The 17,320-nt window shown below is 29.7% G+C and overlaps 1 protein-coding gene across 1 annotated transcript in view; it reads right to left on the bottom strand.

The window, feature by feature from the left end:
- Positions 1-6,206: 6,206 nt before the first annotated feature.
- The window catches only part of LOC129911272 (uncharacterized protein DDB_G0283357), a 112,753-nt gene continuing 101,639 nt past the window's right edge, over positions 6,207-17,320 (bottom strand). Inside the window, exons 4-6 of the mRNA XM_055989001.1 lie at positions 12,637-12,719; positions 7,237-7,358; positions 6,207-7,142 (exon numbers count right to left, since the gene is read on the bottom strand). Of these exons, the coding sequence (XP_055844976.1) occupies positions 6,912-7,142; positions 7,237-7,358; positions 12,637-12,719 (436 nt within the window). The 3' untranslated portion in view covers positions 6,207-6,911. The remainder of the gene's footprint in view (positions 7,143-7,236; positions 7,359-12,636; positions 12,720-17,320) is intronic.

The following is a 17,320-nucleotide window of genomic DNA, read 5'->3' as shown; positions in this document are numbered from 1 at the left end:
ACTTTTGTTTCACTATCTACTGTTTTTTTTTTATTTAGTTATCACATAATATTGGTCAAGCAAAATGAAATTCATGTTTAAAGAGCGGTCCAATGTTTCTTCCACCTTTTTTGTCTTTTTTTTCGCTTAACTTGAAGCACAAAACTTTTATATATGTTTTTAATTTTTCTTTATTGTCAAAAATGTTCCAAAGATGATACCTGCTCATTAAAAGATCAAAAAAACTGTCTTTTCGATCTTATTTGGCAGTTTTGACACATTTTGCGAAAATTTGTTTTTTTTGAAAATCTTGACTTCATTTTGAAAAGTGAAAAAAGTTGTATGGCGGTCGAGAAAACGCGAGACATGTAAATAGCTAATCTTAATGACAACACTCCACAATACATTAATTAATTAATTTCAGACCGGAAAAATGCGGAAAAATTAACTTTACCTCTAATTGAAAAACAAAGATATTTTTTTTTTGCACTTCCTAGCCTTCTTATAGAATTTATTTTTTTTTAAATAGTTGCAATATTAATTAATAAATAAAAATTAAAACACTTTACCTCCAAATGTAGATTAACAATTAAAAAAAACAATTAGAACCAAAAAACTACCACAGCGTTTTTAATCGTCAACCAAACTCAAGCGAAAAATAGAATACTTTGTATTATCTCCATCCAACTGTTAACAAGAACCAACTTTCAAGCTTAGCTTACGCTAATCCGAGATGAAAACAAAAAAACCAAACATGAATTACAGTTACCCATTTTATTGAGAAGCTCAACTCATGATTTAAAATCATGTGGCTAAACTTTTTTTTTTCTATTTTGTCCAGTCAGATTGGCGAATTACCACACTGTGCGACGTTATCACGTAAAATCATCGTCCGTAAACCGGCTTTACAGACAACCTCTTTTTTTTAACAGTAATGTTTTTGTTGTGATTTCACTACTTTTTGCAAGGTATTTTGCAAGGTGTAGAACTTTAAATCTCTATAATTGATACACACTCAGAGAAAATGGGCGGTTACCACACCCCTTGTCTTAAATTCTCAAATTTTAAATTTTTTCTTTTTCCAGGTCTACCATTCTACCAAATTTTAAGGTTCTATGACAGTTAGAAATGCTCTATAATATTTGATGAAAATTCAGCAGAAATGGGCGGTTGCCACCCCCTATTCAGAATTCTCAAATTTTAAATTTGTTCCTTTGTATAACTTACGAGCTTTACCATTCTACCAAGTTTCAAGATTCTACGATGATCAGAAGTGCTTTAAAAAATTTGATAAAATTTATTGAAAATGGGCGGTTACCACGCCCCCTGTCTAAAATTCTCAAATTTAAAATTTTTCCTTTGTATAAGCCACCAGTTCTATCATTCTACCAAGTTTCAAGATTCTTAGATAGTTAGAAGTGCTCTAAAATATTTGATGACAATTTAGCAAAAATGGGCGGTTACCACGCCCCCTGAATTGAAAATCTCAAATTTTCGATTTTTTCCTTTGTATGCACCTCAACCCCCATCACTGTGCCAAATTACAAGTTTCTACGATAGCGGGAAGTTCTCCATAATTTTGATGATCTGTCAGTGAGTGAATCAGTCAGTCAGTCAGTCAGTTACGGTTTTTGAGATTTTTGAAGCCCTATATCTCAGGAACTACTAATCCTAGGTAGCTGAAATTTCGTAAGGAGTTTTTTTTCGACTAGTTCAACAAATGGATCGAGTTTGAAATTTCTTACATATTTGGTATAGAAGTTGGAGGGGGGTCGAAAATGGCCTGAGTTGTTTCCTGTAAATAAGGGTGTAGTGCCAAAGTTGCTAGAGAACTTGGCTGGGCACTACCATGCCCCTTGATTCGAGTCTTACAAGGGCAGTTAAAAATAAGAGCAACGGGTATCGGAAATTTTTTCTTACGTCATTACAAGCACTATGTTTTGCAGTCAAATGGTTGTTATTACTTACCTTACTGAAATTTGAAAGAAAAGTTAAATTTGTCATGAGCTTAACTGTCTATCATGTTCCATAAAAGCCGAGCGCCGATTGCTTCCCAATTGAGTTATTTTTTTTTTCGTTAAGGCTTACGGAAGATGTTTCAGCTCCTCAAATCCTTTATCAACAAATCTTATTTACTTTCTTGAGCCTCTGAACAGAATTTTGTTTGCTAGGTACCTATAAATATGTCTGTTTGTCAAAAAACCCTTTAGCCTCTTTTGGAAAAATGCTCCAGAAACGGGTCTGAGCAGTCCTGCAGTGTTTTTTAAATTTCAATAATGTTAATTTAACTTATTTAGGAGCATAGTGTATTCCTTAGTCACATACATACAAATTAACCTTGTTTTAATAGTTCATAAGTTCAGACTGTTTTGCTTAAAGTTACTCCTATAGGCCGTGTATATGTAGAAGAACTTAATTTCTCGAGTCTGTGTCACCGGAGTTTTTGTTAAGAATAGAGCTGAATAAATTGAACTCCTTATTTTGTTTTTATTGGAGATAAAATTAAAACATAGATACGTCACGAATACAAGTAGGAAAAGTTTTCCAAGAAAGTTTTGGAAAATATATGAAATTTATTGTTATAATAATGAATTACCACTGTAATACTGGATATTCTACACTTGGAACAAAGTACTTCTTAAGTTTGCAGTTTTTACTATTGAGTATAAATAGTTGCATCCAATTTAATTTTTGTCGACCATTTAACATCAGTTAAGCTCAAAATTGTTTCTTTTCTTTGCTGATTATGTGACTTATTTTGGAAGCACTATTTGTAAAAAAAAATTAGCAGGAACTCCAAAGTTGAATTTAAAAAAAAGAGTGTGTGTACACATGTACACGCGACTGAAGTTATACTTCTCATTCAGTAAATGTAAATGAATTTCATTTGACATTTTTAATTTTTATTATTAAATTAATTAATCCACACTTCGTTTTTTTACATTTTTATCAAGTGAACAATAAATTAATTCTTTCATCCTCCTTGCGTCCATGTAGTTTTCAATTTATTCTGTGAAATTTACTCATGTTGTGCGGTGCGGTTCAGAACGTACGGTATATGCTTAACGAAAGTAAATGAATTGCGCATAAAATGTGCGATATGGTAATTTTATGAGAATTGTGTGTGCTTCAGCACTAGTAGTAGCAATATGAAACTTGCAGGGTTGCTACAAAGCCCAAAAGTGAGCTCAGTTCAGCTCACAGCTCAGCTCAAATTTTGAGCTATGTACCATAGCTCAGCTCATTTGAGCTGAGCTGAAAGTGAGCTGAGCTGTTGGGTGAGCTGAGCTGTCGGTGAGGTGAGCTGAGCTGTTGGGTGAGCTAAGGTAAAGTGAGCTGAGCTGAGCTGTGATGGGTGAGAGGATACATTGATTTTTATTTGGAAAGTATAATGAAATATGAAGATATTTTAAACTTTTATAAAACACCATAGCTTAAGATGTTTGGTTCTAGTTATTAATGGAATTATTTTAACACATGGATATTTTTATAAATAAAACAGATAATTTTTCGTGATCTTTTCTCTTGGTTTTTTTAATAGTTAATATATTTCTATTTTTTTAGTAAAATATTTAATTTTTTATCATAAAAAAAAATTCCGGTACAATCCGGTTTTTGACTTTTTTCAAAATTCCGAGAAAATAGCGTTTGAAAGTTGGGACAATTTTTTTTTTTTTTTTCGAAAAATCCCCCAATCTTTGAACGCTCCTGGAAGCTAAACCGCTTTAGAACAATTTTTGGGAGTGATGCCAAATGATAGCTTGTGTCATGGGCCTACGCTTTGCACATTCTCAGATTTTTAAAAAATCGCCTTCCATGTTAAACCGCCACATTATGTCTATTTTTTCAGAATCGTGCCTATTTTTTTTTACTTTTAAGTTCTCCCGGTTTGAGAACGCGTGGACCTACAGGGATGAGAGTTGTACCCAAATGTAGGTTAGAGTCCCCGCTACCTTTTGGCATCAAAAATTTTATTTTCATTTTTTTCAAAATTCCGCAATATAGGCGTTCGAACGCTTTGATCTAGAGACAGGGGAGTGGTGCCATATGAAAGCTTATATTTTCAGCTGCCCGATAGTGGTATAATACGGTTTTTTGATTTTTTTCAAAATTCCGAGAAAATCGTGTTTGAAAGTTGGGGTAAAATTTTTTTTCGAAAAATCCCCGAATCTGTGAACGCTCCTGGAAGCTAAGCCGCTTGAGAGCAATTTTTGGGAGTGATGCCAAATGATAGCTTATGTCATGGGCCTACGCTTTGCACATTTTCAGATTTTTAAAAAATCGCCTTGCATGTTAAACCGCCACATCATGCCTATTTTTTTCAGAATCGTGCCTATTTTTTTTTTCCTTTTAAGTTCTCCCGGTTTGAGAACGCGTGGACCTACAGGCATGAGAGTTGTACTCAAATGTAGGTTAGAGTCCCCGCTACCTTTTGGCATCAAACATTTTTTTTTCATTTTCTTCAAAATTCCGAGATATAGGCGTTGGAAGTTGGGGCGCTCACTTTCAGCTCAGCTCAAATGACCTAAGCTATGGTACCTAGGGAGCTGAGCTAAAATGTGAGCTTTTGCAACCCTGACAACTTGCCACATGGAAATTACAACATGCAACTTGCCACATGCAACTTGCCACATGTAACTTGCCACATGCAACTTGCCACACGCAACTTGCCACACGCAACTTGCCACATACAACTTGCCACATGCAACTTGCCACATGCAACTTGAAACATACAACTTGCCACATGCAACTTGCCACATTACCCATGTAACTTGCAACGTGTTGTGTGTTTTATGTTTGCCGTACTACGGCGTACTGAATTTTTAAATACTAAAGTACTGCCTACTATAAAGGTGAAACGACAGCCCTGCTACCCAGGGTGATCGCGTCATAATCCCTTTGACATTCTTGTCAAAAAGTAAATTTTCATACCCACCCTCCCATAAGAAGTATAACTTCAAAAATTTCATTATTTTTGCCAAAAATTGGCTGCAGAATATTCTTGTGGCCAAAATTCATTAAGTGCAACACTATTTGACCAGTCGCTTATGCAGAAAAAATCTGTATAAAATGGAAACTATAAAATAGTGGAATTTGAAAGCTTTTAACTTTTGCTCTTGGCAAGAGATTTTTATTTAAGGATAACTAGAAGGTCATCATATAAAACCAACGAGTGTATGAAGGAAAAATTTAATTAAACATTTATATAAAAATAAAAAAATATGTATGTTGGAAAAATGGAAAATATCTAATACGCGTGAATATGTTTTATAATGGAAAATACCATAGGAAAACAACTTTAAAGGGCATCCTACAGTCCTTGTTTAAGACTTATACCAAGGTTTCCAGGGATGATTCTAAATTGAAAAATATTTGAAGCAATTTGTTTGTTTTTGCTTCATTCGAGTTATAACGCTCTTTAACGAATTACAACCAATTTTTAAAATTTGTTTTTAAACAGTTTAAATCAATAAAATCGAAGTTAAAACAGTTTCACTAAAAAATGATAAAAATTCTGTTCAGTTATAAATTTTGGGAAAACCTTTGGACAAAAGGAACAATGTAACTGACTTAATATATGCAGTTAGCAATACATAAAATGAAGACTACAAATCAGGCACAATTTGACAAAGATAGAGGCATTTAAAAGAAACAGCAACCAAACACAAAAATTGGTTCAGAGGTTTTCGACTTAAGATCATCCCATCAGGAGCTCATATTTTTCTTCTGTGGATTTGATTGGGGGAATTTCCTATATTGAGCATCTGATAGTTTGTTGATGAAACAAATTTTTTTTTTCGAGTCCATGTGGCAAGGCCTTTCTTCAGAAGAACGTAATTTATCAGACAAAGTTATATAAATAAAAGACAACAAATTTAGCCAATTTTTTTTTTGTTATGTACATGCAATACCAGAAATTTTGTATTTTTTCGCACTTTTATTTCAATTATTTTTTTTTTTGTCTATAGCAATTCTTTAAAAAAAAATTTTAAACAAGAAATAAACAATTGTAAAAAAAATTAATAGATAATAATAAATTTTGTGATCATTATTTTTTTTGTTGTTGTTTGTATTTTTTTTTTTTTTTTGATTTATTGTTATTACAGGATTTAAATAGAAACTACACAACTTTTACACATGCTTTAAATAGAGTTATAAATAAATATATATATATGTATATTTTTTATATATGTATATATATTTATATATACCTAATATAAAAAGTATATATAGTTATATATTATCTGAATCTAATGTTTGTTATTTTTTTTTTTGTTTGTTTTTATTTTTATTTCTTCTAAACACAATAGATGAGGAAAATTGGTTCTTAATATTTATACAAATAAAATTAATAGTAAATATATATATTTATATAGTGTTGTGTTTATCCAGTTAAATAACTATAACGCCTCATTTTAAATTCCTCCTAAAATAATTAATTTTTTTTCTTGTTGTTGTTGTTTGCTTTGTCGTGGGTGTGTTTTATAAGTGTTGTTTGATTTTGTTAAATATTTTATTTATTTTTTCATATAGTTTTTTTTGTGGTTTTAAATAGTTTTTGTTATAGTGTTTTTTTTTTCGTTTTCTGTTTTTTGATAATAATTTTCTTCTGTTTTTTTTTTTCCTAACTAGATGCTGTTTTTTAAGATATTTTTTTTTTTATATTCCAAAAGTAAAAATAAATTATATTATTATTATATATAAAGAGTTATATATTTATATGTATAAACAATTAATATATATTTAAGGGATAAATATATATAATATACAAAATAAAGAAGCAAATTAAGCGAAAAATAAATGTCATCTTTATATTACAATGTCTACGTGTTACACAATTAACTGTTTTTATTTTTTTGTTTGTTATTTTTGTTTTGTTTTTTTAAATTTTGTTTAAATAATTTAATTGAATAAATTATTATTATTCTCGTCTATTGGATAACACAGCAACCCTTTTTTTTGTTCTTTTTGTCATCAATGACTACGTGACTAGCTGAAGTCGGACCTGGAACCACCTTGTTCGACACTTGGGTCTGAGTGGTGGTTCCATTTGTGTCGGACACACCGTTTGCTGGTGATGCTGATGTTGTGGTTGTTGTCGTCGTCGCTGGCCGTAATTGTGGTGAATGTGTACCATTTTGTGCTGACTGCGATTGCGCAACCTATAAATAGTATAATAAAATTGTTAGTTAATAATAATATATGTTTGTTGCTAAACTATTATGCAAATTTTAATGTGTTGATTGGGATTGTCACCTGTATTTTTGTCGCTCCATCTACTACAGCCGTTCCATTTTCAATTGAATGACTTTCTTTTTGTGCACTTCCATTTGAAATTGCATGGTTAATATCACCGGTTGGTGTAATTGGTTTACCACCTGAGAATATAATACAGTAATTTGATAAGTAAATATAATAGAAATGATATTATTGATAAGACAATTAAAGATGTAGAGAAAGAGATGTGGTGATGAATTAATAAACTAACTTGATGGTTGTAAATTCTTCTAAATAAAACAAATTTATGGTGCAATTACTGGGGTCATTAAACACATAAACAGAATATTTAACCAACTTATTTACATAACACATATTCAATTAAATAATTGCGAATACATTTTCCGTCGGATTGTTTTTCTTCGACGAAAACGAATACGACGACTGTTATACAATGTTATTCTTTCAGTTTATACTGGTATCGGGAATTAAGACATTTACAAAAACTCATATTGGGGAAGCGAAAGTATAGTCAAACAAATAGCAAACTTAAAAATGGCCCGTGAAATTTTAATTTTTTTAAATAAAATAAATAAAAATGAAAATAAACATACGTGAAAATTTGCTACAAATTCAGTTGTCTGGTAACTTAACTAAAAGAAGCAAGTAGACAAAAGTATTTGATTTTCTATACAACAGAATACGTTTGCCTAGTCAGAAGTTTATCATATCCATGGTTGCTTACATTAAAAAAAAAGTTCACTACGGCGTATACGTACTTTTTTTTATATAAATTTGCTTTACTTTTTCTTTTAATGTATTTCAAACACCTACAAATATGTATGTTTGAGATAGATGCAGTATATAAAACCAATTCAAGTCTATTAAGATCGCAATGATATACATATGCTATGGCTTTTTCAAGTGTTAATGCCTCGTTAAGTTAAGCAACAAACTAGCGTGAGTGGGAATGGCTCAGGGTCAGGGTTAGGGTTAGATCCATTTATCCTGCTTTTTGCCAAATGTTCCCCATTTCGCAATTGGATTTGGAAACCAAGATGATCACACAATTAGGACCAACAATTAAAGTATAAAAAACGGTTCTATGAAACTATTTCACAATGATATAACTTCTTAAATCAAAAATTAAATAATACCTTAATTTTTTCCTGGTTAACATTCATCAATTTCAAGCTTAATAAGCCCCGAAATGTTCGATTACGGTCACACAGTTTTGATGATCTCTCTAGGGTATTTAAAGCTGCTTAAAATGCAGCTGACAATCTAAATACTTTGAACTCAAGACTTGAAGATTTATTTTCCCAAAAACTTAACTTCCTTTTTATCGATATCCTTAAAATCAAAATTATCACGAAAACTACAACTTAGTACCTACACACAGTAAATAAGCAAATCTAACGCCAACTTAGTAAACTTTATTTTATTCTTCACTTTCGACGACAATCATCCCTACTAACAATTTTGCTTTTATAATGCTTTACAGAAGCAACATAATAATTCTTCCAGTTTTACTGTTTAACATTATGGTTCCAAATGTAGTGTAATAAACCATTGATGAATCTAATACCTTAGTAAAATTCAACAATTTTTCATCTGTTTTTTCACTGTTTTTAATCTCTAATCTGTAACCCTTTCTGCAGCGTTAGCTTTATTAATTACCTAAGTACCTAAGTCTTTTTTACCAAAACATTTTAGAGTTAAAACTGAAACGGCCAAAACTAAACCCTGCCAAAAAGGCTTATTCGAAATCATTAAACATTTTAGCAAAAATTACTAAAGTTGAAGAATTTTAAGTGAGCCTTTAGTTTGGTCCAAATTCCTATTTTTCTTTCATTTAAGTTATTTTTCTCACTAAAACACATATTTTGTCTTGTGCACTGGTTTCAAAAATGAAAAATTTTCCTCTTTGCAAAAGCATCAATAGTGTACTTGACCCACATAGATTGATAATTGAGATGTTCAAGGACATCTAGTCCAGTAGTTTACTCATTTCAAGGACTACGAAGAAAGCTCCAACAAGGAATGTGTTATTTTTACATTCAGTTGACTAGGCTCTCGCCCTTGGGATATCTAAACGATTACAGATGTTAAATCATTACTCAGAGGGAGGACATCATTTTCTCATTTGTCTTATCCTCAATTATGCATGTAAATTAATCCTCTTATATGAGGTTAAGGCTTAATAGTTCATATATTTTATGCAATAGTTACTACCAAAATATTTGTTTTTGTATGAAATATGGAAGTGTTACAAGGCTAGTTGATAAAAATATTTAAGGTTTAATCGTTGCTCCAATGTTCGCTTTTAAACATGAAAAGTGAAAGCAAAGCAAAGCAAAACAAAAAAAAAATACTTTCTATTTCTACGCACTCATTTTTTAATTGTAATTTAATTGACCTATTGTGCACTTGAAAATATTACGAAATTGAAGGTACCTATATTTATTTTTTCAAAAAAAATTACATACTTTTTCAGTTTTTTTTTTTAAGTTGATAAATCTAATTTTAACTTCATAAAATCAAACTTAATTAAATATGAACAGAACTGACCTACAAATTCATAAATCCATATCTAAATAAATAAATGAATAGTGAACAAATTTTGGAAGGGTAATATGAAATTTATTAAAGTACTCATACCTACTACGAACTAAAATGAGCTACACCATTACGTAATTAGTGGTGGTCTATTAAATGGCACGTGTTTCTAATGATAACTATCGGATAACATACATGAAAATCATTCAATTGAATCATAAAAAATGAACTGTCATATTAATATTCTTTGGGTTTGAATCAAAGCGGAAACTATATTGCTATATAACCAAAGCTTATGAGAGTGAAACGAGGTAATCTTTTAGTCTATGAGTCGAGACATGCTAACAGTTTAGCAGTATGTTTATTTAGATACAAAAAAGGTATATTCCGGTAGGTTCCTACTGTTAATTAAGTTTTAAAAGGCCAGGGCTCTTCAACAGTGAGATTACTTTAGGAACACTTACCTAATTCATAATTTAGAAAATATTTTTTTTTTTTTCTTCAAAAATATTATAAAATAAACTGGACCACAATTTTTTTTTCAAATGGACGGCCGTAGTGTTTAACATGAAGTCATATTTTTTCGAAAAATTACTAAACGAAATGGTAGTTCTAAGCAAAGTAAAAATATTAACAAATCGTCGCCGTAAAGCAAAATTGTTCTAAGTCACAAAAAGCAAATTTAACAGGGGACGATACGTTTCAAATTGGTTTAAAGCGACAATTTTCTGTTCGTTTGCCACTCAAGTTATGTTTTTTTTATAAATTTTTGTCCTTTATCTTGAATAAAGTATACAAGTCTACCTCATTAGTAGGTGCATACTATTTTTAAATATTTTTAAAAATTAAAAACCCAAAATTGGACATAGAACAATTCCTATACAAGTACGTTTTTTCCTTAAATAAAAAGTGGAAGAACAAAAGGCTCATTTTCAAAAGGCTACTTCCCTGTTTTAATTGTTCTATGTCCCATTAAATTATATTATCTGCGGAATGAAATTTTTTTTGACAAAAACGGTTTTCAAATTTGGAAAGAGTACCCTCAAATTAGTAAAACTGCTAAAAAGTAAAACGGTAAAAAGTGGATTTAGAACAATTTTGCCTACGAAATGACAAAAAGTGTGGAGGAATCCTGTTTGCCTTCAGTTGAATTTTATGTTTAAAAAAACATTTTGTCAAAAACTTGTGTACAAAAAATTTAAAAAAACGTTTCTTTTAAAAGCGGCCACTCATTGAAATTTCCTCAACTTTTTATTTTTTGCATTCTTGTCTTGTTTTATCATAAAATTTAATTTTTACAATTTATTTTTGATTTACTGAGTTAAGAAAAAAAATAAACAAAAGAGTTATTACTGATATATTGAGATTTTTGTCGATAAACATAATTTTTAATAACGTTAAAGATACCCTAAACAGGTATTATCTGTTTATCAGATATTATTAATATGCTTCATTTTTCATAACATGTTGATGTTGAAATAATGATTTTAACTAAAAAAAGTTTCAAATTTTAATTCATGTATCTTTAAATTGTATTCAAATTAAGAAATGAAAAGGATTAGAAGGGATCAACACTCATCAAAGTAAGTGCACACCAGATAATAGTGATTATTTATTTTTGTACGGTAAAAAAACTAAATCAAATAATTTTTCAATTCAAAAAAACCGATCTAGCGATTGAAACCTGTGCACCAAAGAGACTTGCGAGAATTCGCTCTGAATCGCTTGAATTCGTTCACTCCTGCAGTTAAAATTAATTCCACTAAACAATAGTTAAAAGAATATTTTTGGAACACTTAATTTTCTAACAATATCACATATCGTCCCGTTTCTGCCTGAACCACGTATCTACACAAAAAAAATTGATCATTCCTTAAAATAAATATACATTTTTCTCAAAATTAAAAATATGAATTGAACAAAGGGAAATCAAGTTATGTTTTAGACATATTAATTGAATTATTTCTACACTTAAACCCTTGCAGCTATTCTATCTGTAAGTTTTAGAGCAATGTTTAACAGAAATAAAAATCTTTTAAAAAAATGTACTTACGAGGTTCAAGCAGAAACGGGACGATATGTAAGTACATAGTAAACATTTTTCAAAAGTATAAAAAAAACTATTTTATTCAAAAATAAAAGGGGGTTTGAATAAATTTTTGAGTTGAATAAAGTTTTGATAACTTGCTTCCAAGCTCAAAAAACTTCCTTAATTTTTTAAGTGTGGATAAAATAGTTTTAATTGACTTCTACAAATTTTATACTCTGTGATTTTTAAGGTTTTTGTAATTACTGATTCAAATCAGTTTGACACTACCGTAACTTAAGGTAATCAATAATTTATTAAAAATAATGACCAGTGAACGTTAACATAACAAAACACAAATTTAAATTATTGTTTTTTTCTTGTATTTTACTCCCAGCGTTAGAAAAAAAATTTAAGCTTACCTATTTAAAAAAATTACCATTACATTACAAAAAATATGTACATTTTTAAATCCAACTAAATAAAGTCTTCAAAAAGCGTAGGTATACAAACACTAACAAATATAACCAACAAAAACAAATAAGAACATGAAAAACTTATTTAGTTTAAAAGTATATAATCATTACTTTATTGAATATAAATTTTATTACTATATATGTAGGTAAGATTATATTAGTGATTTGATTATAATATGTGAATATGTGAATTATTTACTTAATTTTTAGGTAAAACACATTTTATATAAGTATAGTTCGTTAACATATTTAGGTATACAGTTAACATATTTTTTTTGACACAAATATTTTTTTTCTATCTGTTTATGACAAAGTGCAAGGAAATTGTATAATGTATTTTTGGTGATTGGGTGATTGGATATTACTTAACGAACATACCTTTTATCATATTTACAATTTCATCAGCCTCTCTCGATAAATCACCACCAGGTCTGAAGGGGTTGTCCCAGCCAGAGTCGGTACTGCAATAAAAAAAAGAAATAAAGTTAAAAAAAGGTACAAAATTTAAAATTTGTGAAATGTTGATGCCATTATAACATAAAGTCAGTATTAATAAAAATTTAAGCTGGTTGAGATTGGTATCTTTTTTAACAGTGTATATCTGAACTCTTCTTGTATTCATATTGATACTACTACACGATACTTTTCTTATAGATATCTAAAAATAGGTAAAAATTGCTAATAAAATTGCTTGAAATCATAAAATTTTAGAACAAATTGAAATCAAAGAAATTAATGTTGTAAACAATCCATTTTACCACAAAGTAATAGCATCTCATATGTGTTAAATTAACATCTTAAATATCAATGAATGGTTAATAAATGTCAATTTACATTACCACTTGATGAGCTATAAAAAAGTTTTGATTACACGTCAGTTGTTTTTATTTTTTAGAATAAAATGTTACACATACACCACAGTGACCGTTGAACGTTAAGCTTTAAATAACGATATAACATTTATTTATGTCTATTTTTAGTAAGATGCTTTTCGTTAACCATTCACTGACCTTTTTAATAGTATGCTTAACCATGTGAAGTTTTTTTCTGTGGAGATTAGAAGCTCGCAACATGGAGAATGAGTATTTACAATTTATGGTACATAATATTCTATTTATATTTATAGGTACCTTACAAACATCTTATTTTTAAGCCAGAAACATGTAACACCGTTTCCATACACATTTTAAAATTTTAAAGAGAGAAATAGATAAATATTGCAACATGTAGGTTCTTTCATGTTCTAATTGAGAAGATACCAAAAAATCAAAGTTAAATATCCATCCATTGATCCATTTAGATTGGAGAAAATGATAAACATTATAGACGCACAGACTGAAGCCGGAATGTGAAGTAAAAATAATATTGACAAATCGAAAAATACTTTTTCTATTTTTGGAACACATCAAGTGTTTTGTTTTTGGGCTGGAATTTTGCAAAGAATTTTTGCTCAATTCTTCATTAAGGTGTTTTGTTTTTTTTTTTTTTGCGCTCTACAGAGGAATGGTTTTTTTTAAACATACAATTTTTATTACCTGTTAAATAAATTTGAAATGTGCTTGGAAGAATAAAGAGTGAAATTTAAATCATTTTTTTTTCATTTGAATGAGAATAAAATTTTGTCTCAAGTGAAAAAAGATTAAAAATAGCATATTTTCATTAATTGTAATGTAATCATCATCAGCACGGTGAAGCTTGGGAGTTGGGACCACTTTTGTTGCTCTTTAACCATTTTGGCATCAGGACCATTATAAACAAAATTGACAAAAGAGTTACAGAATTCTACATAATGAACATAATTCACAGTTTGGTTAAAAGTGATAAACTTTCTTCTACACTGAGAAGAAAAACAACTTAAAATAAAAAAAAAAACACATTGATTTTAATATTTTTCGTGATGATTTTGATTTTATTTAAAAATTCTAAAATCATATTAATACATTTTTTAACATTGAAATATAGCACTGCAGACGTCAAAAGAAGTCCAACACATTAAAAAAATCAATTTTTTTAAATTGAATTTTTTGGTAACAAAAAAAATCTTACTCAAAGAACACTTCAAAATCTGTCGAATCCTCATAGTTTTAAACTTTTTTATGAGTATTCTAAATCCTGACAAAGATTACAAGATATGTACATTTCTTAAAAGTCTGTGGATTAATAATAAAGATATGACCATTTTTGTTACAATTAAGAATTTTGACTCTTTACTTTACTTTTCGAGTATTTGTCAATAATTTATTGATTTTTAAAGAATTGAAATAAGGGGAGTCTTTTATTTTGGAACATTTTTTATAATCAGGTAATAGGATTTGTTTTCGTAGCTTTTACTTTGAAGAAATTTGATGTTTGATTCTAAGTTCTTATTTGTTCAGTTGTAGTACAGGAAAGATAGACTTTTTCGTGGAACGAAATACAGGACGGCTGAATTTTTCAAATCTGAAAAAGGGGTATTAGAAAAGCTTAAGTCCTGGTTTTCGGGACGCCACCCCCCTGGCGAAATCCGCCATTTTGGAAAACGCGAATCACTCTATATCTTTAAAACTATGGGTCCTATAGAAATGGTTGTCAGACCAAAGTTCTTGGAAATTTAATTATCTTTTTTTTTTGTAGTACATTATTTTTCTCAGCGGGCAATAGTTTTGAGGTTATGTGTTTTTAATTTATTTTTTTTTTTCGGTTTTATTAAGATTATAACAATCCCAGTACTAGTTACATAATTTTTTAAACAGTAAAAGTTATAGACCATCAAATTTCCAATAATTTGGTATATTTTTGAAAGTCATGCGATGTATGAGTCGAAAGTTATTGAATTAAAAACTATAGTCTAAGTACAGGAAAGTTAGTAAAGAAATCAGGCATTTTGTGGAACGAATTAAAGGGAGGCTGATTTTTTCAAACCTGAAAGAAGGGTATTAGAAAAGCTTAAGTCCTAATTTTCGGGACACCAACCCCCTGGCAAAATCCGCCATTTTTTAAAACGCAAATTGGTCTATATCTCCCAAACTATTGGTTTGATCGAATAAGTTACTGAACCAAAATTGTAGGTAATATAAATATCTTTTCTTGTGCATGCACTGTTTTTCAGCGAGGACAACACTTTTTAGGTAATGTTGTTTTATTTTTTATTTTTTCTGTTTTTTTAATTTTTCTCAGTCTCTATGATAGAAATATAATTTTGTAGCATCATTAAAGTTGTAGAACATCAAATTTACATAAATTTGGGATACTTTTGAAGATTATATGACTTTTCAAACCAAAGATACGGAACTTAAAGAGCAATCCCTCTCAATATTTTAAAAAATATACTAATATGTTTTTGCATAAGGTATGAAAAAAAGGCTAAATCGGGTACCTAATGTAAAAACAAGAAAAATATGATATGAGGGGGAGTTATTAAGGTGGGTAATGGTAAAACTTACAGTATTGAGGTACACATATTTTGTTTTAAGTCAAACATCATACTTTTATGATGCTAAAAAATTGTGTTTCTATCTGTTTCTATCTTCTACTGAGAAAAATTAAAGATAAAAAAAAAACAGAAAAAAATAAAAAATTAAACAACATAACCTAAAAAGTGATATCCTCGCTGAAAAACAGTGCATGCACAAGAAAAGATATTTATATTAACTACAATTTTGGTTCAGTAACTTATTCGATCAAGCCAATAGTTTGGGAGATATAGACCAATTCGCGTTTTAAAAAATGGCGGATTTTGCCAGGGGGTTGGTGCCCCGAAAACCAGGACTTAAGCTTTTCTAATACCCTTCTTTCAGATTTGAAAAAATCAGCCTCCCTTTAATTCGTTCCACAAAATGCCTGATTTCTTTACTAATTTTCCTGTACTTAGACTATAGTTTTCAATTCAATAACTTTCGACTCATACATCGCATGACTTTCAAAAATATACCAAATTATTGGAAATTTGATATTCTATAACTTTTACTGTTTAAAAAATTATGTAACTAGTACTGGGATTGTTATAATCTTAGGAAAACCAAAAAAAATAAATTAAAACAACATAACCTCAAAACTATTGCCCGCTGGGAAAAATAATGTACTACAAAGAAAAAGATAATTAAATTTCCAAGAACTTTGGTCTGACAACCATTTCTATAGGACTCATAGTTTTGGAGATATAGAGTGATTCGCGTTTTCCAAAATGGCGGATTTCGCCAGGGGGGTGGCGTCCCGAAAACCAGGACTTAAGCTTTTCTAATACCCCTTTTTCAGATTTGAAAAATTCAGCCGTCCTGTATTTCGTTCCACAAAGTGCCTGTTTTTTTACTAACTTTCCTGTACTATTGTTGATTTTTTGTTGTTTGTTGAGTTACCAAGCTTGTTTTCTTCGGTTTTTCTTTAAGATTCTTAGCAACCTTATCTTCTTTAGGAGTAATGCATGTATGATGACACATGCATTTTTTTGTTCTCTAAAGTTATCGTTTTCAACAAGAACTTTATTTCCATTTCTAAAATTCTTACTAAGGCATTCCTACGACTACCGGGGAGAGGTCTAATATATTCCGCAATTTGAAGGAAATTGATATTCATCTCAATTCAAGGATATTCCCTATATCACATTGTTAACCAAACAATTCCCTGCAATTTTTGTTTCAATTTAATTTCATGATTGAAAAAAAGAGGTATTATGTAAATGCAGCTGATGCAATAAATAATCCGCATTGTTGAAAGAAAAATGAAATTGAAAATATATTGCGGATAGAAAACCTCAAATCACTCAACATCAAGTGTCACTTTCATGTTCAAATAAATTAAATGAATTCTTGAGTTTTTTTCTGGAGGAAAACAAAACTAGAAATCAAAAGAACCCTTAAATGCTTTATACTCGTAACTACTACATATGTACATAAAATAATGTTCTCCCTTTCACGAAAGAGTCATAAATCAGTGCATCAAATAAAGCAGGTCAAATGTTCTTTTAGTGTTTCCTATAAGCTGTGAAACAATAACCAGACGGTAGACCATTTTTAGTCATTAAAGAAAAAAAAAAAAAAATTAAAAAAAAAATAAACACTTTTAAATATTAATGTGAATTTCCCCA

This window comes from Episyrphus balteatus, chromosome 2, assembly GCF_945859705.1.
Source record: "Episyrphus balteatus chromosome 2, idEpiBalt1.1, whole genome shotgun sequence".
NCBI classification, from domain to species: Eukaryota; Metazoa; Arthropoda; class Insecta; order Diptera; family Syrphidae; genus Episyrphus; species Episyrphus balteatus.
Note: the sequence above shows the minus strand (reverse complement) of the source record. Positions and strands in the feature narration are given on the sequence as shown.